At 38.0% G+C, this 25301-nt stretch overlaps 2 protein-coding genes across 6 annotated transcripts; both read left to right on the forward strand.

Annotated features, from left to right (window-relative positions):
- The first annotated feature begins 8126 nt into the window (after nucleotides 1-8126).
- LOC112176760 (origin of replication complex subunit 3) lies at nucleotides 8127-14911 on the forward strand. 4 transcript variants are annotated; one of them, XR_005804270.1, is made up of 17 exons: nucleotides 8127-8307; nucleotides 8413-8764; nucleotides 8851-9020; nucleotides 9140-9270; nucleotides 9381-9654; nucleotides 9788-9865; nucleotides 10025-10080; nucleotides 10194-10284; nucleotides 10562-10776; nucleotides 11166-11235; nucleotides 12029-12111; nucleotides 12240-12326; nucleotides 12670-12745; nucleotides 12988-13115; nucleotides 13779-13952; nucleotides 14208-14446; nucleotides 14757-14911. XR_005804270.1 is itself a non-coding variant. In XM_024314830.2 (16 exons), the coding sequence occupies exons 1-16, from the start codon at nucleotides 8236-8238 to the stop codon at nucleotides 14311-14313; spliced, it is 2163 nt and encodes a 720-aa protein (XP_024170598.1). In that variant the 5' UTR covers nucleotides 8127-8235; the 3' UTR covers nucleotides 14314-14537. The 4 variants fall into 4 exon arrangements, 3 of the variants coding, with proteins under 3 accessions (XP_024170598.1, XP_024170606.1, XP_040368210.1); XM_024314830.2 differs by lacking the exon at nucleotides 14757-14911 and having other exon boundaries at nucleotides 14208-14537; XM_024314838.2 differs by lacking the exon at nucleotides 14757-14911 and having other exon boundaries at nucleotides 12243-12326; nucleotides 14208-14537.
- A 1128-nt stretch (nucleotides 14912-16039) lies between these two features.
- Nucleotides 16040-24974, forward strand: LOC112185824 (dual specificity protein kinase YAK1 homolog). 2 transcript variants are annotated; one of them, XM_024324146.2, is made up of 18 exons: nucleotides 16040-16787; nucleotides 17650-17864; nucleotides 18254-18407; nucleotides 18526-18635; nucleotides 18772-18841; nucleotides 18949-19031; nucleotides 19115-19193; nucleotides 19289-19329; nucleotides 20050-20172; nucleotides 20416-20566; nucleotides 20835-20949; nucleotides 21060-21142; nucleotides 21229-21303; nucleotides 21943-22017; nucleotides 22096-22916; nucleotides 23488-23640; nucleotides 24089-24381; nucleotides 24559-24974. In XM_024324146.2, exons 1-18 carry the CDS (start codon nucleotides 16662-16664, stop codon nucleotides 24633-24635), a joined length of 2844 nt encoding a protein of 947 aa, XP_024179914.1. In that variant the 5' UTR covers nucleotides 16040-16661; the 3' UTR covers nucleotides 24636-24974. The 2 variants fall into 2 exon arrangements, with proteins under 2 accessions (XP_024179914.1, XP_024179921.1); XM_024324153.2 differs by having other exon boundaries at nucleotides 16042-16787; nucleotides 17665-17864.
- The last annotated feature ends 327 nt before the right edge of the window (nucleotides 24975-25301 follow it).

Raw genomic sequence — 25301 nt, forward strand, 5'->3', positions numbered from 1 at the left:
AAGCTTCATTAAGCTGATGGTGTCTGATCAGCTCATGGCATCTCAACTCTGAACCCAAAAAAAAAAAAAAAAAACACTCTCAAGTGGATTTGGGTAAAAAGCTTGTCGATGTGCGAGTGTGCGAAATGTGTTCCCCAAGTTGCAGTCAACTTTGAGCTGGTGTGTCTGTAACTATACGTCCAGATGACATTTTCCTATACTGTTGTATGTGCTTCGCAGGTCGGCAGAATGTACTTGAATGAGCATGGACCCATCACAAAACTAGTAGTTGGCAAGACAGGATATTTATTTCATTTGACTTCAAATGAATTTCCCTCCGCACATAAATTTCGGAAATAATTTGATATCATTGTCATTTTTATTTAATATCTCATGACACACCTTAAACTTGACGAATCTGTACTATTATTAAGATAATATGTTTTGTTAGTCAAAATCAAAAAATTTGATAGAAATAACCTTAAAAGATTGAAATACTATATATTATATTTTATTAAAAAATAAATTCTATAACCCACTTTTTTCCCCACTAACTTCTCACTGCAATAACCATTTTCTTCCATTGTCTTTTCCTTCTTTTTTTTTTGAAAAAAAAAATTGAAATACTTGCTCATGCAAAGCATGTGTGGAGAAAGACTAGTATTAGGGCTGTCAAATCCCACACGACTCGAAACACACACGAAATAAAACGGGTTGAACACAGACACAATTAAAAAACTAGTCAGCCGCGGGTCAACCTGTCAATACGAAGTGAACCCGTATAACCTAATTATGTTATATTTCTTCCATAAATTTTGTATGTTGGGAGTATTTTGTCCTAGGTTTGGACAATTTGAAATATTTTCTTTCACTATTATTCGATTTAATTATATATAATTATTTATATTCTTCATCTTGTGGAGTTTTTAGTGAATATAATCAATTCATGTATTTTTTTTTAGTTAAATGGGTCGCAATGTTAACTCTTAAATTGGTCATTTTGTCCAACATGACACGACCTATTTATAATTTATTAAATGGGTTAAGCGGGTTGGAAACAGGTAGCCCGTTTAATAAATAGGTTGGGTTTGAGTTTAAATTTTTGACATGATTATTAAATAAGTTCGGTTTGGATTTGTCTCCCATGACACGACAAATATATAGAACCGACACGACACGACACGACCAATTGAAAGCCTTAGCTAGTATTACTTATTGAGACACCTATTTAAACTTGCTTTCGACACAAAGTTCAATATGAAAGCAACCTATTTACCACCATAATAGAGTCGCCCTCATAAGGAAAAAGGGGAGTGCTACATACACACTCACTTGAGTGTGTGTGAGCCACACTCAAACAATTGTCAACTTCTTATGGCTTTCTACTATTTAATTACACAATAACAATTCAAGCTACTTTGAATTTATTTTTTTACATCTCTGCTCAATGTAAAAGGCAACGCCACATGTTTGAGGACATAACTCCCCAGCATTATCAAGTCGAATTGACTTAATTGGATGGTCTGGGTAGTGAGCCCGTAGACGGATAATATGGGCGAGGAGTTTAGCATAAGCAGCATTTCGAGTGGACAACAGCGCGACATGTGACCAGCGTGTCGACATGATGGTTGAATTGGTCCACAAATATCCCCTTAGATTCTCTGTAAGAACATAATAAGTATTTTGGGATCTTTTGCGTAGGACGGTCTCGGTCCTAATTTCCCGATGGAACAGGCTTTGCAAAATGAGCGAATGGCCTTAGAAGCAACCAATGAGGACATTGGTTGGGCCTGAGCGTCTGTAGCGCTATTGGAAGAAAAATGTGTGACTACATCACCCATCATGTGGTTAGAGCCATGGAGAGAATTATCCATGACGTCATGACCATGGGGAGGAGCATCCATGGCGTCATGGCCATGGTTGGCACTATCTATGGCATTGTCACAAGGGACTTGGGAGGCCCTATGGCGACCTAGGACAGCTGCAGCGTCTAATACTACTGTGGCTACTGTCTCACCAAGTCCGGGAATCAATTTTCGATTTTTGCTTCTTCTCACTCTAAAGAATGGATGTCCGTGTGAAGTCTTTAGTATACGGTTCATCATATCACGACCAGGATGTCCTAGTCGGTCGTGCCAAAGTCAGTATGTGTCAGAATCCAAGAGATCTTCTCTTATCACATTATTGGATTTAATTGGTCGAATAGTAGTGACATAAAGTCCACTAGATTGACACATAAGCTTCTCTAAGATGAGCTTCCGTCCGCAATCATTAGAGGTAATGCAAAGGAACTCTTTTCCGTTCTCAGTACGCATTTCTGCATGGAATCCGTTGACTCTTATATCTTTAAAACTCAATAAAGTTCAATTTACCTTAGGAGTATAGAGAGCTTCTGCCACTTTAATCAAGGTGCCATTAGGCAATAGGAATTGGGTCATTCAATGTCCTTGAACCAAACCTGATGGCCCAGCCATCATAGTCACAGAGGAATATGTAGGCAATACTAAGAATAATTGCCTATGGCGTAGAATGGTGTGCGTAGTCGCACTATTCGCAAGATATTGTAGTTCTTCAGAATCCATTCCTAAAGTAAAATCTCGTAATTAAAAAGGAGTCATAAAGAAAAGAACTCAACTTTTATTAATAAGCCAACGGAATTACATCATTGTCTCTTTCACTATAGATAATCTATCCAAAAACTAGCTAATGCAAAACAATAGTAGTAGTCTAACTTCTTTCGGTAATTCCAACGCAAATGTGACCAGGTGAGTAGGGAGATGTTGGTGGAGAAAGGCTCATTTAAGTACCACTAATCTCAAAACCTTAATAGACATCACATTTTTATTGAGTACGCCTACTTTGAAGAAAGATTAAACCATTGGCATCTACTACAAAAATAATATGGCAATTGCCCACATCTCTTAGAAAATAAAAAGACTTAATCAAAATCGTCAGTTTCTGGGTCTTGATACTTGAAGTCTTCCACCCTTAGATCGAGATCGCCATCTTGATCTTCTTGTTCCATGTAATTTGCCTCCCTTGCTTCATGATACATCTTGTGTGCGTTTGCAACATTCTGGGATGCTTTAACGCCCTTGCCCAATGTCCTGGTAGTCCACACCTAAGACAAGCATATTTATGATCAGGTTCCCTTGATCGAGACATTTTAGAAGCGCTTTGGGGACGATTCTTTCTTTTAGTGGCGTCACCACCATCATCAGAAGCTTGGCCTCTCTCTCTTCACACGTTTACCTCCACGGTTCTGTGCAAGCCTATCTTGGCGGTTTCCTTCCTTTTTAGGGCGAGAATATGGACCAGAACATTCAGAATTATCTCTATCCTTAGAGTTTCGCTCCTTGTGCCCTCCCTTAGAAGTGTGACTATAATTAGACTCCAGAATTTACTTGGCTCCCACGAGTCTAAAGTTATAGTTCTTCACAAGTATGTTGTCGTGCTTTTCAGCCACGTTCATGACACCAATGAGCTCGTGAAATCTTGTGATGCGTCCAGTATTAACATCAATCCTATAGTTCTTGGCTACCATCAATGTAGAGACGGGGAAGGTAGAGGGAGTCTTGTCGATCAACATCGTATCAGTGATTTTCTGCCAACAGAATTCCATCAAAGACTCGATACGAAGTGCTTCCGAATTGTAGTCAAGTACAGACTTGAAATCACAGAAGTGGAGGCTATGCCATCTCACTTCTAAGTCTGGAAGCAGGGAGTCACGAATGTTGCCAAAACGCTACTCGAGTTCTACCCATAGTTTTCTTAGGTCTTTCTCATTGAGGTACTCATTCTGGAGCGCGTCATTCATGTGCCTTGTCATGAGAATGATGGCTTTAGCTTCATTCGCCTATCTCATAGTTCTATTTGTTTCAAAAGCAGCAACTTGTTGAGGAGTAAGCATGTCCTGACTTGGATCTTGGATCGTACTCAGGATCTCATCCTCCTTAAGATGTTGGCGCACATCACGGATCCACTTATGGTATCCTGCGCCTATTGTCTCTAGTGGAGCGAAGGTCAATTTGTTCAAGTTACTCATCCTTAAAAACAACAAGAAAATATGGTTAGTTTCTGAGCGAAAAAGGCTACCACGAAAACAATAAAAATTTATTAGCGTAGTCGCTTCCTAGAAATTAGAAATTTCTGAGCGTAGTTGCTTCCAAGAAATTGGATTCCAAGAGGGGTTGGATGAGATCAAAACAATGATGTTTGTGGTCGATATTTTGTCTCAACAAGCTCCAAGCTTTGAGTGAGCACGAACCCCCACAGCTCGGCTTAATTTGGTCTCCCCTATGATGAAGAAAGGGAGGTTGCAAGTCCTCGATAAAAAGAAGAGAAATTGAATTAAAAAACTCTAAAAAAAAAAAATCTCAAAATAGGTCACCGGAAAATTTTGGCCAGAAAAAGTTGACGGAAAGTGGCCGGCTGTGACCTGTCTCAGGAGCTGCTGATGTGGCGGTTCTGTTGTTGACGTGTCGGTGGCTGCAGGGCTGAAGTCAGTGGGCTTGGATCAGTGGGCTTCTGGGCCGGATGCTTTCTTCCTTCTCCTCTGGGCTGGGTTGCGTCCTTTTCTGCTGGGCCTTCCAATTGGGCTTATGGGCTCATGTGGTTGGGCTCGGTGCTGCAGCAGGAGCAGAAGGCTGGCAGGTGTAGGCCGACTAGGGATGTTAGGTGATCTTCTGGCCGGTTTCAGGGTTTCTAAGGCCGGTTCCCGGATTCTGGGTTAGGGATACAACTGTTGACGAAATTTGTTGGTATTTGGTCGATGGAAAACGGGCATACTGGGCAAGAGATCTTCTGCTTCTTCTCGGGGCCGGTTCCGTGCTTTTCTGGCCGGTTCAGGGGGTGGCGCCGCCAATTCTGAATTCCTGGGGTTGAGGGCTTTAAGGTGGGCAGTGGAGCTTTCTGCGATTTGAAGGTTACGAATTTAGAGTTTCAGAGTTAGGGCATCGTGCTAATAACGTGTTTTAGAGAAACGGGAATTGAGATAAAATCGTTGTTTATTATCATTGATAATAAATGTCTCTTTATATAGAGGATTACAAGACATAATATCTTAATAATACAAGGAAAGGCAATCATACATTGAATAGGGATCTCTAAGATTCTCCGAGATTATCTAATTAACTCTATTACCACAAGGTCAATAAGTAACCTAGTGTTTGAGCCAGACACAAAATAGAGATTTACTTGAACAGATTGGGCATTATTGAAAAATCATTAACAAATCAATTCTCTCAAACCATTTTCTAATCTCAAGTCTTGAATCATTCCAAACACCACAAATGGAAATATTGCTAAATCAATTCCATTCCATCCTTAAAAGGAAAATTAATACAATTTCTTTTCTCACCGTAACATTCTGGTCAACCAAACGGGGCCCTAGTGATGATGAGGCAGTAAATTAAGGAAAATGATAAAGTTGTGGTTAGGTTAGTTGTGATAGAGCTCTTTATCACACTACTCTTTCCAAATGGGGGGATCTTTTAGGTTAGGACTATGTAAGACCATGTGAAGATTTGGAGTTGACTGAGATTTATTATTAGGCCAAAGAAGTCGGAAATTTATTAAATAAGTCGATATAAATCCTAAAGAAGAAGGATGGAAGCTCACGTAATATGGGTGGTTGTGCCGTATTAGGTAGAAATTCAGTTAATAAAGATATAAAATTGCTGTTCTATAATGCAATTAGTATAATTTTGGTACTGTAATATGTATCATTTACTGTTTTAAAATTGTTATTACTGCATAGCAGTACTAATTTTGTGAGAAAACAAAACTCATACCGCCAATAACGGGAATGGAGCATGAAGAGCTCAGAATGACAAAACTCGCTCCTCTTTTTCTTTTCATTTGGTAAGTGAAAATGTTTTAACCATCCCTTAATTAATGAATTCATAATCACTCTACATATCTTTAACATCTTTTTTTTTTTTTTTTCCTTTCGACTTATCTTTCTACTTTTGTTACTATTTTTCATCTTGGTTTACTCCCTATACATTATGATACATTTTACCTTATGAAAAATAAACTTAGGCATACCAGCTTTTAATCCTATTTTTAGCATTCTTGTGCGATTTGACTCCGGTGAGTTATGCTTAGCATTACTAGATAATTTGAATTCTTGTTCAACCCCATAGTGGCATCCATCTTATGAGTTGAAGGGACTTTTTTTACCCTTCTCGGCCTCATAGCTAGCCCTTTGTCTGAAGGTAACCTAATTCGGCAAAGTTGAATGTTCTGCATAGGCAGATTATGGGACTTGAGATTGCAAATAACTTTTCAATCCTAATTAGCTCATTTAGCTTCTTTTCTTCCATCTATAAAATAAACCCACAAAAACACTAAAATAACATAAATGAAATCATAAATAAGGAGAACTGAACATAAATACCAAGAATAAGAGGCGTAGATATCTAGGATAATATGAGCACATCATAACCCCCTCAGTCGGTTCCTCCATCAGGACTAATCCTAAGCTGCTTGCGTCCATCACCGACTTTCTGACTGTCAAACTCAACTGGAAGTAGCAAGCTCAGCTTCATCATCAACTCCAAGCTCTAGCTCTAGCAAAATCTTTCTCTTCTGCCACTAGATGATAGCTTGACGACTCTACCTCACCAGAGAGATACTGCTGCAAATAGCTGAGGCAAAGGTAACCTTGATTGGTGAGGGATTATAGGCTCTGAAGACTATAGTGAGCATCCATTTAGCAGCTAGTAGGGTTAGGAAACCTTAATTGAGTTGATCCGCACTGCACTTGAACACCGGATCTATCACCTCCTCCCTCGACAATGCTAGCCCCACACACGGATTCCCTACATGCGTTAATAACCTACACCACAAGCACCACCCCACCAAGTTCTCATTATTAAAGCTAAATTGAAGGACCAAGTCATCCTCGATAGTTAAACTATTCTTGAATAAGAGTGGCGCCTAGCCAAGGACGTAGCCATGTATAAGGCTACTTTGGCTGCAGCCGAACCCAAATTTTTTCCAAAAATGTTTTTATATATGAAGTGTACCATTCTTGCATGATTTTCTCACAGGCTAGTTGATTAAAGCTTAGGTTTAACACAGCTCAAGTCATTGGTTCAATGACCAATAGAATATGTTTCTTCTATTTTATTTTATTTTCTTTCTTTCTTCTTTTTCTAATTTTCACTTTCCTTTTCTTTTATGGGTCTATTCTTTTTTACTAATTGTACATCAAAATATTTATAGATTTATCTATTTTTTTATATTTCATGATAGGATTGAGTATAATAAATGAGTTGTATTTCTCTAAATTCATTTATTTACAGTTGATACAATTATTATTAATCGATAAAATGTGTACTACATAACTATTAAAAATAAACTCCATCATTTTTTAAGATTTATATACTTTTAGCAGGAAAAAAGATAGCTTATTATTCTAACCTATCTGAACTTGACATCTTGAATCCTTCTCTGGCTACAATTAACCTAACCCATTATCAATTACTGATTACGTCCCTGGGGCTAACAAGGTCCACCACCATTCATGTACGAATCCTCCCAAGTAAACAGCTCTGCTGGATCAGTCTATGTACCTTCCCAGCGCACCACCAAGAAGCCGAATCAACCGAGTAGAACGAAAGGGAATCACTCCGGCTTTACTTTCACCGAGAAGACTAGGGTAATGGGTTAAGTAACTGAAACATATGTGTATGACAAGACAATGTCTCACAAGTCCTGTTTCTTGTGATATTCATTTCCTTATTTTGATGCAAGCACTTGTTAGGTGAGTGTAGAAACTTGAAAGGTTTTGTTTTTACAGGTTTTTCCTCGTGGGATACAGTAAACACAGAGAAATGATTTGAGTCGAGTTTGGGGAGCAAAAAGGTACCAGACTTGGAGAGTAACATTAACATTAAAGGTGCATGCAGTGGGCAGGGACCACGCAATGTATAATTCAGGGGCATGTGGAGCCGGGGTCACATGTTGTTGGCGGTGTTGGGTAAGCCGAGCGAAGGACCAAACGACAAGAGGAATACGTCGGCACATCATTTTCCTTCCTTTTATCCTCCCAAGACAAATGATATTATTTACTTAGTACCTAAAATAAGTAACACAGATTAAAATTTAAACTCATTGGGAGTCGGTTGGGCCGTTGAGGTGGCATTCAGCCCAACAAGACTCGAGTTTCCCGCCAAAATAGTCTAGCGCCAAGGAAACCCAACCCTAAAATTGGGGCTAGATAGCAGAATTGAAGAGAAGAAAGCATCAATGGCGCCTCCCTCATCTGCAAGTTCGGGTGAAGATTCATCAACCCCGGACACCACCCAAAGCCAGCTCCAGGTCCCTTCATCGTGTTCATTTCCTGTTTTCCTTTTATGATGCTGTGGTTTCTGCTTCTAAATTCAGCTAATGTCTTGGTTGGGTTTCTCTCTAATTTATAAACAGCATAGTTTCCTTCTCCACAAAGCATCTGATAAATTAATTTCAAGTGGCAAAGCCCGGAGGAGGAGGAGGAGTATTGATCTGTCCCCCACAAAGACCGACGACGACGACAAGAAGCAATCCGATGATGAACGCTGGTTGAGAATGGAAGCTTTTCAGTTAGTTTGGTCAAGAATTGAATCCACTATCAACCATGTTCTGCGGAATATCAATGCTCGGGTTTTCGATCACATACGCCGCTGGGTCTGGGATTCCTTCAATGCTATCAAACCGCTTGCCACCATTTCTCCTGGCCCTTTTCCTCTTGTCAGCCAAGTTACCTGTACACAGCTCTTCACTGGGCTCCTTCTCACCAGTATGTTCTCAGACATCACTTTCGTCCCTTATCCAATTGGAGTTGGGTTAATTGTAATCAGTGCTATTGCTTGATGAATTGGGCAGATAATATGGAGTTTGTTGATGATATTTCGACATTTCAAGAGCTGGGCCTCTGCTTGAAATCCCATGGATGCCATGTGGCTAACCTTTCCTCCTTCGACTTTTCATCCAAGAATGGGATCGCTGGCTGTCTCACAAGTTTATTGAGACAGTTTCTCATGTCTACTTTTGATGTACGTATATTCATTTCCTTATTCCATCCATATGTATATCGCAAGATTCAGATTACTATTTTATTGTTGTTTGTCCAATGTCATTTTTGCTTCTAACCCTTTTCTTTTTCATTAATCAGGCTGCTGATATGTCCATACTGGCATCATGGTACAGTCGGCAAGGAAACTATGGTTCCCCTGTGGTTGTCATTATAGATGATATGGAACGATGTTGTGGTGCTGTCTTGTCTGATTTCATTCTTATGTTGAGGTATTCTAACCCCAAGCCGTACTTGTTCGTTGTACACTGTAATTCTTGATCTTCTTTTTTCTGTTGTTTCACTTACCTTGAGTTGTATCTTGCTCGTGGGTTTCTTACAGTGAATGGGTTGTGAAGATCCCAGTCATCTTAATAATGGGCGTTGCAACAACTCTGGATGCCCCTAGAAAAATACTTTCTTCAAATGTACTGCAGAAGTTGTGCCCTTGCAACTTCAAGTTGGGATCGCCTGCTGAGAGGATGGATGCAGTTGTTGAGGCTGCTCTTGTCAGGCAGTGTTCTGGTTTTGCTGTTGGTCATAAGGTGGCTGTTTTTCTGCGGAACTACTTCTTAAATCAGGATGGTACATTGACATCTTTTGTTAGAGCATTGAAGGTTGGCGGTTAAGTTTTTTTTTTGTTTTTTTCGGATATCATTTCACCATTGTATTCTATACCATGTTGTATTCCATCTCATGTGTTCCTGTCAGCACGACTTGGCCTCTGCTGATGTTAATAGTATTTTTCAGATAGCATGTGTACAACATTTTTCCACGGAGCCTTTAAGCTTCCTGCTTGGATGGTTGCTTGTTAAAGAAGACAGTAAGGTAGCATACATAAAAAATCGCTCCTTATTAATTGCATTAATGTGATGGTGCATATTCATTTATAATTTTACCAAGTCATGGATCCTTGATGATTATCTCCACCCTACCCCCATCTAATCCGAACAAGTGGAATATTCTTACTAAACTGTAAAATGGCAGGGAGTTCAGAGTGAGAAAGCGGTCAAGCTTGCTTCTGAGCTTTTATCTCTTGCAAGGTAATCCAGAAAGGTCAATAATATATCCTTATCTATAATTATTTATATGAACGAGCCAAGAATTTATATCAAAATCATAATGTACTGACTTCTGTTGGAAAATTTATCACCAGGAATCAAATAGCTGAACAAACTGAAGTCACTATAGTTCATAGTTTGACAGAGTTGACGAAATTGCAGAAGCTCTGGAGCACCGTTGTTCTGGTAAAGTTTCAGATTCCTTTTTCTTTTTATTTTGCTAGTGATTTTTCATGTTTCAACATTCCAAAGCATAATCATTCTCCAAGAGTGCAACCTCAATAGCATAGTTTGATTTGTCATTAGGGATTTGGGCCACATGCCAAATTTTGCAGCTAATGCCCGATGTTGGGAAGAAACCAAATTATTGTTTCTCTCTTCTTTTTTATTCTAAAGGCATTGTACCTTTCTGGTTTACCATCCAATGGGTCTTTATGTTTCTTGACACAAATGTCTGTTGCAGTGCTTATATGAAGCTGGGAAGTGTAACAAAACTCGATTGATAGACTTATTTTGTGAGGCACTTGATCCAGATACTTACAACTTATTGGCTTCTGATGGTCTTACTGGAACTGGAAAAGGTTTTGTTCAATCTTTGTCAAGTGATCACTGTATGCTTGAGCAGAACTTGAGCTACAGAAAGGGACGCCTTATTTGCCAATTATTAGGTAGAGTGAGGTAAGTGATGAGCTTCTAAGAGTACAGATCAATTGAATTATGTCTCAACTATTCTTGTCTTACTGTTACCGGTTAGAAGAAAGTTCTCACATTCCATGCAGGGTTTAGTTCTTTCGTTTTTTTCAATTTAATTTATTTTTGTTAAAATCTAAAATCTACTCGGTGCTCAAAAAAGAACCTTTAAAAAAAATATATATATTTATTAGCACCAGGCTACTTTAAAGTCAGTTTAGATGAGTGCCATTTTTTCTGTTCCACTATTTTAGATGTCATTTCAAATGTTTTTCCATTCATTTTCATAATAAGAACTTTATTATTGTAGTTTAGATTTATTTTTTGTTTAATCAGTAGACTCTATTCTCTAAACTGTCTAAACTTCAAACAATCAGGGATCTTCCTGCAGCATTGCTTTGTCGGCTGCTGAATGGTTGGAAAAATCTCACTGTGGATGTTCCTGAGGTACGACTGCATTTTCGTGCAGGCTATAAAGTAGCCTCAGGGTTTTGCTTTTTCATGTTGTTTATTCGAGTTTTATTGTATTCTTTTTCTTTGCTTTCTGTAGTCTAGTCCCTGTTAGTTGAGCATGAGTACTAGTCTTGTATAAGATTTGCTTTAGCATATGGGTAAATTACTTCAGTGAGAGATTTCATAAGGGTCATTTCATTACATACTTGTTAAATTCTCCAAATACATGGGTCTCTAAGAAATTTCCATGGGATTCTTTTGCTTAACAGCTTTTGATAGAGTTCTGTTATTACCTGTGAGCTTGTGGATGATATTTACATTGGTAGAGAAAATTTTGTTTCATAACCTAGGAGATACTTAGATTCTTCGAGTAAAATGGGTAAACAAGAACAGTATTAGCTTGACGAGTTTGTCTCTGGGAGAAAAGAAGACTACTTTTTGTGAAAGTATTTGAAGGAATTAAATATGGACAGATTCATGGAAGATAATTTGGAATCTGGTGCAGATTTTATCCTTTTGTCTTTCATTTTAACCCAACATATACTTTGTGCCTAACTCTTGTAGAAGAAAGTTTATATATGCTTCTTAACAGTTCTTTTCTACTGGGTGGCCTAAGTGTCTACTACTCTGAATGCCTTGTAGTGGTTGAGTTTTGTTATTAATTTGTTACCTTATTAGTTTCATGTGTCTCATCTAGTTGCTCTTACATACTTTAAACTGTGATATTTGTTGATACTAAATTTATATATGATTGGTTGAGTGATCATCATTCATGTGCTTGAAATAGATTCATGACAAGGTAAAGGAGCTACAGTCAATAGTAAAATTAGACGAAGGAAGTTGTAAACCAGATTTGAAGGAGATATCCAGGTATTATTTTCATTTCACCTCTCTCTATCTCTCTCCCCTCTTGGTTTCCACTAAAACATATATGACAAATATGTTTGAGAGTTGGAACTTCTGTTTTTAGTGACGATTTTGCTTTGTTCATTTGACAGAAGACATACATCTCGGAGTCCCTTAAAGATCGGTCAATCACAATCAATAAATGAAAAAGCCGCTATACTAATGGATTGCATGGTTAGGTAATTATTTTAACAAAGCTCGTCTTTTTTGAAACTTACTACTTAAAGTCTTATCTGCTTTAGAAAAAAGTTATAAAAGAAAGGGTTTAGTTCAACTCATTTTCACAAGGCATTGCCTGTGCTCTTGAGTCAGTACAAGGTTTCTTATGCATTATATGTCTATCTTCAGTCATCATGAGAAAATTTTGGGGTCTGTCTTTATATGAACTGGCTTTTGGAAGTTGAGGCTAGACCAAAGTTCTGGGCTACCATCTGAGGAAACCAAGTTTCTTTTCAATATTTGTATTTCATCCATGACTGGGATTAATATATTTCGATTTTCTTGTTAAATCCTTCATGATAGGGATTTCATGAAGCCGATTGAGTGTACAGCTTTTCACGAAATTGTTTGCTATAGAAATGTTGAAAACCTTCAATCGGTAAGCATTCTGATGGCTACTCTGACTAGTATATAAGCAACTTGTTATAATGAAAATAAGAATAGGTATCTTTTGGCAGGTTTGTATTTATCAGGTTCATAAAATTGAATTGATTAGCATTGGCATATCTTGTATCAATGATCTTGTGTCTTGATCTAGCATGCCTGTACTTCTGTATTTTGTAACTTAGTTCTGAAACTCCAAAAACCTCCTTTCAGTTCTCAATTTCTTACTTATTTCAGGCATTAATTGGAGACTCACGGAAAATGATTCAAGTTGATCTTTTGGAGTTTCATAAAACCCTACAATGCAGTTGCTGCAGGAGGAGTGGCAACATACCATTGCCATCAATGCCTGATACGTCTATTATGTGAGTGATTATAGCTATGAATCCTATGATGCAGCAATTGTTGATGCAGGCTATCAGCCGCAAATTAAATTTGCACAGTACTTTCTGAAAATTGATGGTAGTTTCATTGCATTTCGCTTATAGCCAACTAATTTGTGGTCTAGATGTGGAGGGTTTTTCCTACATTATCAGATGAAAAATCAAAATGTCTGCTGCCTTCTTATTGTTAATCGATTATTGTAAATCTTTAGTCTTTCCCTATTCTTCTTTTTGTACCTTACAATATATTTTCTCACAAGAATTTCCTTTGTATCGGTGAATTGCTTAATAACTTATTATCTGTCTTCGGTAGTTTATTTTTTAATTTTTAATTTTTAATTTTTTAAACATAGTTTCCTTTTGTGGATAATTTAATCAGTTGAGTACTTAAAGCGGTCTCATTTATGGTATGCCCTGCATCGTGTTCGTGTATATATATATTTGTGTGTGTGTGTGTGGCACGAACAGGTCAAAAGCCTACATGTACATAGATATATCTTGCCTTCTCAAATTCTGATACTATATTACTATGACTTAAAATCCTTAAGATAAATGATTTTCCTTCATTTAGCAGTTAATTAACTTGTGCTCATAATTCAAAGGCTGCATTCTGCACTTGTTGCTAATGTTCACCATGTACTTTAGGTACACCTTGGCTCAGGAGCATGGCGATCTTATCAATCTTCATGACTGGTTCCAGTCTTTTAAAACCATTGTCATTCAGTACAGCAGAAAAGGGACAAGCAAACTGAAAAAGTCCCCACTTAAGAAAAGAAAGGAAAGGAATGAATCTGAAAACAAGAGTGAAGCATCCATTCAGTATCCTTTTGATTTTTGTTCTGCACAGTACTGATTATCTTTGTATGCTGTTGCAATATAAATATATAATGCATCCAAAGGCGTCATATTTGTAGAGATAATCTATGCTCTAGCTATATATCTGTATGCTGGCTGTAAAAAAGTCCCTGGGAGTCTCAATTGGTTTTTCTCTGCTGTGTGTTACTTCTTCCTGCATCAAGAATTGTGTTCAGGCTGTTAATTTTAGCTTAAAGTTCCTTAACCTTAATTTCACAGAGCCAGATTTTGCAGGGCAATCACAGAACTACAGATTACAGGTCTCATTCGGATGCCCAGCAAAAAACGTCGTGATTGTGTGCAGAGAGTGGCCTTTGGGCTGTGACAAGTAATAGAATTTTGGTTCGGTGGGCGCCCTTTTGGTTAGCGACTTGTTGAAGTTGTGTTTATGCGGTTGGGTCGTTCCCTCTTGGCCGTTACAAGGCTACCATGGTTGAAAACGTTCAAGTTTTACTAGTGTAATTACTAAAGTAGACTCGATATTTAAATTTTTTATTAAATTTGTTTGATATAAAGCATAAGTGACATTTTTTTTTTTAGTGACATTTTCACATTCTAGAAAGATAAGTTTTTTCAACTAAAAATGCTGATTATAAGGGGAAATGATCATTTACTCAATTTTAACTTAAAAATTGGCTACTTACCCAAGCACTGCCCACTTACTCAAACACTCTAAGAGATTATTTCCCTAATACTTAATTAAGTATTTTTTAATTCATTTTTATTTATTTTTGAGATAATTTTACCCTCTCCTTTTTTGTCACTTAGGGAAAGAAGTCATTGGAGACCTTGCTTGACTCCGGTGGCGGTTCGGTGATCCGACTCCGACAATCGATGACCGGAATCCCTCGATCGGTCAATGGAATCCGGCTACCGGACTGGTGATCGGATTCCGACGTCTGAATTTATTGCCCCCTAATAATATCCAGTAACCATATTATTGCCCCTAGTAATCATATTATTGCCCCCCAATACTCATATTATTGCCTCCCAATTATCATATTATTGCCTCCAATAATCATATTATTGGCTCCCAATTATCATATTATTGCCTCCAATAATCATATTATTGGCCTCCAGTGAATTGTATTTGTATAAACTCTCAAAACCAAAATGAATACACTACAGGCACAATTGATCAATTTATATGCATATTATTGCCTCCAATACTCATATTATTGTCTCCCAATAATCATATTATTGCCCCGCAATGGACTTGTATAACTAAATAGAACTTTTTTTTCATTCTTCTTTCTTCTTTCCTTATAAGCATTCTTCCAAATTTACCAAAAAAAAAAAAACAGAACCACGCCGTCCAACAAAGTGTCGTCATCTGAGCCCTGCCAGGGAAGCCCAAACCTGATTCCGGCGTGGAGCTTTGAGCTTCCCGGACCTCTGACGAAAAAAAAAAAAAAAAAAAGTTCTCTGGGCACCCAGAAATTGCTCCACAATCACGTCCAAATGGAGGAGCATGGAGTTGACGTTTGACTGGGCGAGGTCGAGCTTGCGGACCTTAGTGTTGATGTGGTCAATGAGGTCGCACTCGCAGGTGGAGGGGACGTGGTCGGTGTCGGACTTGACGATGTCGAGGACCTGAGAGGATTTCTGGAGATTGGAGAGGTGCTTGTTGAGGTAGGAGCGCTGGGAGCCTGGGAGAGGAGGTGGTCGAGGTTGAGATCCAGGGCGCGTTGGTAGGTTATGCACTCGTGGAGGAGGCGCGTCATGGATAAATGGGCCGCCGAAGTTGCCATGGCTGAGAGAGAGAGAGAGAGAGGACTGTGCATATCAGAATCGGAGGATGAGAGAGAGAGATATATATGAGTGTAATTTATAAATTAAAATGAGGGCAATACTGTCAAACACTGTTAGATTGGGTAAATAAGGTTAAAAAACTCTTAGGGAAGTAAGTGGACAATTTTTAAGCTAAAATTGGATAAGTGGTACTTTACACTGTTATTCTATGTGAAAAAATATATATAGAAAAAAAAAAGGGGAAAAAGTAAAATAAATACTCCCAATCGGAGGAAGAAAGACGGTGACCCGTGGCTTGTCCCTCACATAACACAATTCCTAATTGGTTGTTATGTATTATTAATTATTTGTATGTATAAGCCCCAAATCGCGGTTTCGTCCGTCTATCTTCAATCCTCGTCTTCTTCTTCTTCTTCCTGAATCGTCATCGGAGCATAATCTATCTATCTATCTATCTATCTATCTTGTGAGAGCTCTGCTGCTGCTACTGATTATTATTATTTCATCATCAATCATACGACTACGACTACGACAAGTATATAATTATTAGGGTGAGAGCCCTCAATCTCGATTGCTACTAAGAAGAACAATCAGCATCATCATCATCATCATCATCATCCCATAGTTGGTTCATATGTTGATCGATCTCCCGCTGATGGTGTCGTAATGCTGTGGGGTTGAGAGATGAAGGATGGGATTGGAATCGGTTGGTGGGTTTCCTGGGCTTGATTGGATTGGAGCATCCAGCAGGTCCCTCCCTATCTCTGGTTCATCATCATCATCCTCAGTTCGGTAATCGGTAATAGAAGAAGAAGAAGAAAGTGTGTTTCTTGTTGCTCTACTACTTGTACTTGTATAGGATCATCTTCATTAATGGAGGCATTGGCCAAGCGCGACTAGCTTGATTTTGGGTTTTGGACCATGGATGAGCTCAGCCCTACTCCTGCCTCTTCGTGGCGTCCCAGCCACCTGGTCTTTACTCCATATTCCACGCAGGCTGAAGCTGCGAGCAACAAGTCCCAACCTTTACGCGTTATCAGAAGACCGGTGAGTCCCCTTAATATATCATATCCCAGATAGATATAATAACAACTCCATTGCTATGCTATGTTAGCCACCTGCATTTATTTTTTGGGTGCACTGGGGATGCTCTAACACTTCGCCTATTATACCAAATTGAGGGAGTAGAATGCAGAAAAAGAGAAAACTCATATGAAATACAGAGGGCTAAGTGGTAGAAAAGATTATGCTTTGCTCGATAGTTTGCGTATCATCGATGGCTCAGAGAAATTGCACTACTTTTTGTGACCTTACATGTCCTACTCCTATAGTTAGAAAATTTATGTACTTGCATTCTTGCTTGGTTTGAGTTTGATACTGAAGTTGAAAATGCATCACAAATTTATCCCCGTAGAAACTTTGAAGTCTGGCCTGATTCTTCAATTACATTAGTTACATTTCACAGGACTAGCTGCGTACCAAATCTGATCTTTTGCTTGATTGCAACTGTTAGTAAGAAATTTTATTTTCTGTACTTTGGGGTGATATGTAGCTGCACCCACCTAGAGATGTTGATGCAAAAGAATCAGGCTGCTATGTGTGTACAAGTACTTAGTTAGACTCTTTATATAATTGTGTAGGTCTGTTATACTGTATCTTAATGAGCATAGCCTCCGCATTCTGTTTATTCCTGAGTATATGCGTTATCTATGTGGATGCATCTCATATTTCTTTCCATTCAATTACCTTCCTTGATATTGTGTGTGCGATATTCTTGAACTGAAACTTTTGGGGATATCATTTTATACCTTGATATTTGACGTGTTTATGTCATTACATCTCATTCTTTGTACATGGACTGATGGACGTAGTGTTGATTATTTCAAGCAGATTTTTCACTGATGCACAGTATTCTGTTATGCAGTTTGTGGCAAGATTAACTAAGGACATAGTTGAAACATACCGAATCTGCAATCCACAGTTTAAGTATTCAGAAGAACTGAATCCAAAGAGATATTTGACCAGCCCGTCAATTGGAGTACTCAATGAAGGCCACGATAATGTTAACTCGGATCTTATTCTGACAGTAAACTTTGTCTTGGTCAATTTAGACACACATCGAAGGTTTGTTATTGTCTGTATTTTCTCTTGATGCTATGTCTACAGGCTCTTTGTAGAATATGTTCAATATACAGTTCATAGTCCCTTTTTAGTCAACTTAAATTGAGGATGCTATAAGTTCACAAATTAGCATGGTGATACTTCACTTTACATCAAGTTTGTTAGTTACTCTGTTTGCCTGTAACTTTGTCAAGTTTCTCACGTCTCACAGTTAAACGTCGATGGAAAGTTGGAAATGGGAATATATGATAAATTATGAAAAAAATACCAGAGATGTGTATTTTTATTACACATTTATGTTGTAATTTATACTCTCCAACTGTTTCCTGCCATCAGATTAGCTTAGAACTTGGATAGAATTTTATTTTAAGATTTTCGCTTTATTTCTGCAGATACATTGTCAAAGATGTTCTTGGCCATGGGACATTTGGCCAGGTTGCTAAATGCTGGGTTCCAGAGAATAACAGTTTTGTTGCTGTGAAGATCATTAAAAATCAACCAGCATACTATCAACAGGCACTGGTTGAAGTATCCATTTTGACAACGGTAATGCTGTTTGTTATTACTATTTTTATTAATATTATTATTATTATTTTTTGGTTAACTTAATATTATTATTATTTATTATGTCGTTATACTGTTTGACTTAATATTTATTTTGCAGTTAAACAAGAAATATGATCCTGAGGACAAGCATCACATTGTTCGTATTTATGATTACTTTGTATATCATCGTCATTTGTGCATTTGTTTTGAACTGCTTGATACTAATCTGTAAGTCACACTATCTCTTTAGTTGTGAATAAAACTCTCTTTTTTTGTTCCCCCACCATTTTATCCTTAATTAATCTTAGTCGTTTTTATGTTATCCCTGCATACGGGTTTGACATTTATTTATTTATTTATTCAGGTATGAGCTTATCAAGATAAATCAATTCAGGGGGCTGTCCTTGACCATTGTCCAATTGTTCTCTAAACAAGTATGGGACTTCTTGCTTGGAATTGAATTTGGACTTTTTGTTTGTTTGACGACTTAATATCTCAACCCTTCTGTTTTTCTTTCTGGGTTATATATGATATAAAATAGATTCTACATGGGTTAGCCCTGTTAAAGGATGCTGGGATAATTCACTGTGATCTGAAGCCAGAAAACATTCTTTTATGCACAAGGCAAGTTACTTTTTATGATAACTTGTACCTATCTGAGTGATTGTGTTGAGTTAAAATTGAACATTGTCCCTTGAAACCAACAGTGTTAAGCCAGCAGAAATTAAAATTATTGACTTTGGATCTGCATGCATGGAAGATCGAACAGTTTACTCCTACATTCAGGTTTGTTTTATTGCATCATGCGTATCCTTTGCCTATCAAATTCTTTATGTGCGGAGGAAGGTCTTATAGATGCATACTTTTCATTTGTTCTGCAGAGTCGTTACTACAGGTCCCCTGAAGTCCTGCTTGGATATCAGTATCCTTGTACATGAAGTGAAAGCTTTGTACTTTTGTACTATTTTGTCTCTTTTGTTTTTATTGGTTCCATTAAATATCTCTATCTTGCTTGGAATTCAATCATTCTGACCCCACTTAAGGTTGAACTTATTGGAATAACTATGCTACCGCTTGAGATCTAGGTTGGGTTCCTCCTTTTATTTCTCATTTTCTTCGGCAAATAAGGGGAAAATCCCAATCAAAACAGAACTACACCAGAACAAAAGGTGGCCTAGCAGCTCCTTACATTGGGTGTTACTTTAACCAAACCAACAATAACTTGGCCGTGGGTTTCTGAGGTCTGGGAAATCCTCAGTTGACTTTTCTGTTGAAGTTAAAGTTGATCTGCATGCAGATTTTTTTGTTATAAAATAAATAAATAATTCTGCAAGCCCTTTGAAAGAGAAAAAAGTGTAAGCCTGTTACCATCACATTAGCATGCAAACGGTGGTTATCTAACTCCAAACTGAACAACTTCTGGAGTTGGCTATGGCTCTGTGCCCCTACAAGTTTGGTCTTCACACTAAATGAGTATTTGAGCTGCACTAGTACTATCTTGCCTTTGTTTTGCATGCTGCAATTTTACTAAGAATATCTACAGTTTGTGCTTTTAAACACCATGAATAATGGTTCTTTTTTAAGTTATGATCCAGATCCTTTGCTTTATTTCATCCTATTAGTTGGTCCTTAACCTTTACAGATATACTACTGCTATCGATATGTGGTCCTTTGGATGCATAGTTGCTGAACTGTTCCTAGGATTGCCATTATTTCCAGGAGCTTCAGAATTTGACCTCTTAAGGAGAATGATTGAAATACTTGGGTATGCTCTTTTCTTCTGTATAGGTTAACTAATTTATATAGCAACCACCTAACTGGAGATATGGAGGGTAATAATTGCTTTTCTGGATATGGCAACCGATAACATGGGGTGGATATTAGCACATCTCTTTTGGGATGATATTCATTGGTTTTCAATCTTAAATTAATTATTTTAAGAAGATAGTTCTTTGCCTTTTGTTTAATTGTTCCAAACAACTTTTTGTGTATGGTTGCAATATTGTAGAGGGCAACCCCCTGATCATGTACTTAAGGAGGCAAAAAACACAAGCAAGTTCTTTAAGTGCATTCGGAGTGTGCACAGTATGGAGAACGGAGAATTTTCTGCAACTGGAAAAAGTTCTTATCAAGCTTTAACAGAGGAAGAATATGAAGCTGTAAGTGCCAATATCATATTCATTAGGGAAACAAATGTGATATCTGGAAAAAAAAAATTGCTATGAAAGATAGCTGGAAGGAAAGAAGAAAAGTGATGGAATTATTACATTTGAATTTGTTTGGTTCATCTATTATAAAAGTTCTAGGATTTTTTAATAGTGGAATCATTGTGAGCTTTAGTTGTATACTTTCATTGGGTTTAGTATTTAAGTACTTTGTGTTGTATGTTTTTTGGCTTAGTTCTTATGGTGATTGGTTTCTGTTCAGAGAGAATTGAAAAGACCATCAATTGGGAAGGAGTATTTTAATCATATGAACCTTGAAGAAATTGTTACAAAATATCCATATCGGAAGAACTTGCCTAAGGAAGATATGATTAAAGGTTTGGTCAATGCTATTTAAATATTCAATATTGAATACACCGAAACAGTTTTGCTTACTGCGTTTAATGAAGTTACTAATGGCTGCTGTATGGTATTAAATACGTGGCAGAAAGTCAGATACGATTAGCTTTGGTTGATTTTTTGAGGGGCCTTGTTGAGTTTGATCCTTCAAAACGCTGGTCACCTTTTCAGGTGGTTAAATTTTCACCACTCGTTGAATTTTGATGAATTTCATAATCATTACATAGAAAGATTCTGAGTTGTACTTGTACCTGCAGGCTTCAAAACACCCTTTTGTTACGGGGGAACCTTTTACTTGCCCTTATCAACCTCCATTAGAGACTCCTCGCATGGTAAGTGGACCCGTACATGAACTTCCATATTTTCTGATGAAGTTTCACTTTTAGCTTTGGAAACATTATGACCTTAATCAACAGTCTGAAAGAGTTTTCGAGCCAGATTCAGATATCAAATGTATAAGTGTTCGGTATAATTCTTAGTTGATGCATCAAATTATGAGTAGGGTTGATCCAGTGTAATTTGTATACATTTGTTTTGCCTAATTACCAGGACTTGGTTATAGTAGTTAGTTATTGCTGCATTTTAAGAGCAACTCCAGCAGCTTCCCTATAATTTTTGTATTATAGAGAAGCAAAAGTCAAACCTTTAGCCTATTTTTCTTCTCCAACTCCAACAGATTCCCTAGTTTACAGTAATCTATAAAATCTCCATATTCTTCTTTAAAATTTTGGAGTTTGCTGTAAATATAGGGAATTTGGTTTTCTCTCTCCTCACTTTCTCTAAAATAGAGATAGTTATAGGGAATCTGTTAGAGCAAAAGAGGCTTATTTTTCCCTAAAGTAGAGAAAAATCAAAATATAGGGAATCTGTTGGAGTTGCTCTAATTATACAGGAGGTAATACTAACTACATATATTTTCTTTTTCTCTTCTTCATGGTTTTTGTCCTCCTTGCACTCTTCTCTTCTCTTAGCCCGTTGCTCAAAACATAAGGGTAGATCATCATCCTGGTGGTGGGCATTGGTTTGCTGCGGGTCTCTCTCCTAATGTAAGCTCGCTGCTCTAACTGTTTGGTTGTCCACATCTTTAACCTATCGTCACTATTACAATGCTTGCTCCTTTGCAGATTCCAGGCAGAAACAGGGTTTCCATGCATAGCAGCCCACATTTTCAGGTGGTGCCGCCATATGCACATGCTAATAGCTATGGCAGTGTAGGAAGCCATGGCAGTTATAATGATGGTACTGGACTTGGAAGCAGCTTTGGAAGCTATGGAGATACTGGTAATATGTTTGCTTATTATTCACCAGTTGGTCCATCTGGGATGAACATGCATGCTCAAGGCAATGCATCAATGCTTGGAAGTAGTCCTGATGCAAGACGGAGGATTATCCCATATTCACATGGAAATGGACTTGGTATGAGCCCTTCGGCAGGAAGTTTTGCTCCTCTGCCCCTAGGCACTAGTCCTTCACAATTTACTCCACCAAGTTCCTACGGTCAAGTTTCTGCTGGCTCCCCGGGACATTATGGTCCAACTTCTCCAGCAAGAGGCAGTTGTCACGGATCACCTTTAGGAAAGATGGCTGCAGTTAGTCAGTTCAATAGAAGAAAAAGTTGGGGATATCCTGGAGGTTCTCAAACTCAGGAGAGTTCGTCTTCGCATTGGCAAGGGCAAACTACAGATGGCATCAGTTCTGGCAAAGCTGAGGGGAATTCTCAAGTAGTTGGTGGTTCCCCATCACATCTGCCTCTAAGTTCTAGTGCTGGAAGCTGGAAACAGCAGCGAGGAGGCAGTGGAAGTTCTGCTGGCTACTTAGCCACTCCAAACATGCCAAGCTCCTTCAAGGTTGGTTCCAATATCCCAAAGACCACAGGAGTGGCTCATGACAATTCGGAGGCTAGCCTGTCACTGCCTGATCCTGGGGATTGGGATCCCAATTATAGGTATAACTGGACAATACCTTTTAATTGCTAAAATATATGCTAATTTTTATGTAATCTTGTTGCATACTTCATTGTCATTTTAGAATGCTTGCTGTCAAGATTTAGGTATTAATCATGTTTGCATGCATTTAAATCTTGTTTCATATCTCAAAATAGGAAAATTCTGCTATTAGTTGCATAACACAGTTTTTTGCTTTCTTCGTGGCCTATAAGATTCCTCCGGCCTTTAATTGCTCCAGTAATGGTATATCTCTCACTTCTCCAAGGTCTGTAGAGAGTAAGATAGTTGTTGAAGCGTGCATCAGGGTGGGCTCTGCAATTCTAGCCTTTATGTCTTAACTGAAGACATTCTAGTTGGCTGATCAATACACGATCATGACTATGATGGTAGTTTGCACCATGTATCAAGCATGTTAAAGTTTCATGCCAATTTCATTGTCAACTATTCGATGTGCTTCCTCACCTGGAGTTGATTCAATCTCAAGCGGCTTGTTTACTTGTTAAATGCACCTTGGCTTGTTTACAATTTGATGTGTATTCCTTTTTTTGTGTGTTTCTATTCTCATTCCAGCGATGAACTTCTTCTGCAAGAAGATGGTTCGGATACAAGCTGCTTTACTACTGAGTTCAGCAATGGCATGCATCTTAATTCCGCAGAAACATTGGGTGGGGTTGGAAGATTCAGCAGCATGTCAAGTACAAGCTCCGGTCTTTCCTTACACAGGTAAGTTGTATCATTATCAAATACTTTGAAATCATCTGAACAGGTCTTGTGTTCGTTAACAAAAACTTAATTATATGTTTTTAAGTATATTCCACGCAACTTAATACAGAACGTCAATCAATTTGCAAAATGTTTTTTTTTTTTTTTTTTGCTTTTCCTTAACTGAATAATGGCTAAAAGTATAGTGCAGATAGTGGATGTAATCTTATGTAAGCTTAAAAAGCTTGTGGATGGATCTGCAAGAAGATACTCAAACATTCCCATTTATATATTTTGGTTTGTAATTTTGCAGTTAAGATTGGGAGGTTTTTGGCAGTTAACTTTTTGGCTTTTACCACTGTTAGAATGCTATGATTGACACCTTTGCTGTCTTTTGGAATTGAATTTTGATTAAAATTGTCTACCATTCTCTCCTGATTTTGATTACGTTGTGTACGATCTGCTTCAGACAAAGTGGCCCAATGCAATCATTCTCACATGCAGAGGTGGGTAGCCCTCCAACTGGTGAACCACTTGCTGGATATGTGCGTTTGTCAAAACCTTCTCATTTCATGCCTCATATATCTCAAAATTCTCCAAGCCGTTTGGGCCAGCAATCTCAGCGGTTCAATCACGGAAGACCGAGCAATTCTCGGGGTAATGATTGGAATCATATGAAGGTGCAGCCCCCTCCTCCCAATTTTAACTCTGGAGGCCCACATTCTCCAGGAAATAGCTCATTCAGCAACGGCATGTCATGGGGTACTTTCTGACCAACATCATAAGCCATTACTACTTCAGTTTTCCTTTATTAAGAACAAAAAAAAAAGAAGGAAGAAACCTGTCATATAATGTCTGTGTAGGAAAATGGGGTTTGAATTGGGGGGGGGGCGCTAGAGAGCTGTGATCAGTAAAACTAATTGTGGCACTCTATTGTAGGGCGTAGAGCCAGTCATCCGGTCATTAGCGTTCCACCTGCATCACGTGGAAGAAAGGACTATGGACGAATTATCTGATGTTGGAATTCTTTTTTTCCGCTGTCAAAGATTAGATTCAGATTCTGAGAGCTGGCAAGATCAATGTGCTTGCAAAATATAGTTTGTGGTTAATGAAATTCTTATGCTCGTGTTATGTTGCGTGCAACTATTATTGTTTTTGTGAATGGCCTCCCTTTCCTGTTTATCGAATGCCAGACTTTTAGATTTAGATAATGTGCTGATTCTGAAATTGCTTTTGATGTGTTTGAAGGAATTTAACCTAATTACTGAGATAAGATTGCAGCTGCTGAAAAGAATTGGTCGAGTTCGTGTAAAATCATGAATGGAGTTCAGAATTTGCCTTGGGTTGTACAGTAACTTTTCTCTCTTCCTTTTCTTTTCGACTGGTTAGAAAATAAAAGAGAGGGAGAGAGGTTCAGGTTGACAAATCAGGTAGTTTAATTGTTGAGTTCTGCTATGCCAGCAATCGGCTTTACAAACCTTGTTATGCCAGCAATCGGCTTTACAAACCTTGTTGTATGTTACTAGATTTATTTATTTTCATGATATGTTAATCAAGGAGAGAGGCTTAAAAATTTATTAATTCATGTTCCAGCCGCAAAATTTTCAAGGAAATTGTTGTAATTCAGTGACGTATAATACACTCTTCGATGGTGTATCGTTATTTTCAGTAAATTTATTTTG

Source organism: Rosa chinensis, chromosome 1 (genome assembly GCF_002994745.2).
Source record: "Rosa chinensis cultivar Old Blush chromosome 1, RchiOBHm-V2, whole genome shotgun sequence".
Lineage (NCBI taxonomy): Eukaryota > Viridiplantae > Streptophyta > Magnoliopsida > Rosales > Rosaceae > Rosa > Rosa chinensis.

Bases quoted from the DNA above. Each gene is read 5' to 3' on its own strand.
- LOC112176760 (XM_024314830.2), top strand. From the start codon at position 8,236: ATGGCGCCTCCCTCATCTGCAAGTTCGGGTGAAGATTCATCAACCCCG. The intron at 11,236-12,028 runs GTACGACTGCAT...TGCTTGAAATAG, and splicing joins TCACTGTGGATGTTCCTGAG to ATTCATGACAAGGTAAAGGA. The intron at 13,116-13,778 runs GTGAGTGATTAT...CATGTACTTTAG, and splicing joins ATGCCTGATACGTCTATTAT to GTACACCTTGGCTCAGGAGC.
- LOC112185824 (XM_024324146.2), top strand. From the start codon at position 16,662: ATGGATGAGCTCAGCCCTACTCCTGCCTCTTCGTGGCGTCCCAGCCAC. The intron at 22,917-23,487 runs GTATAACTGGAC...TTCTCATTCCAG, and splicing joins GATTGGGATCCCAATTATAG to CGATGAACTTCTTCTGCAAG. The intron at 24,382-24,558 runs GTACTTTCTGAC...ACTCTATTGTAG, and splicing joins CAGCAACGGCATGTCATGGG to GGCGTAGAGCCAGTCATCCG.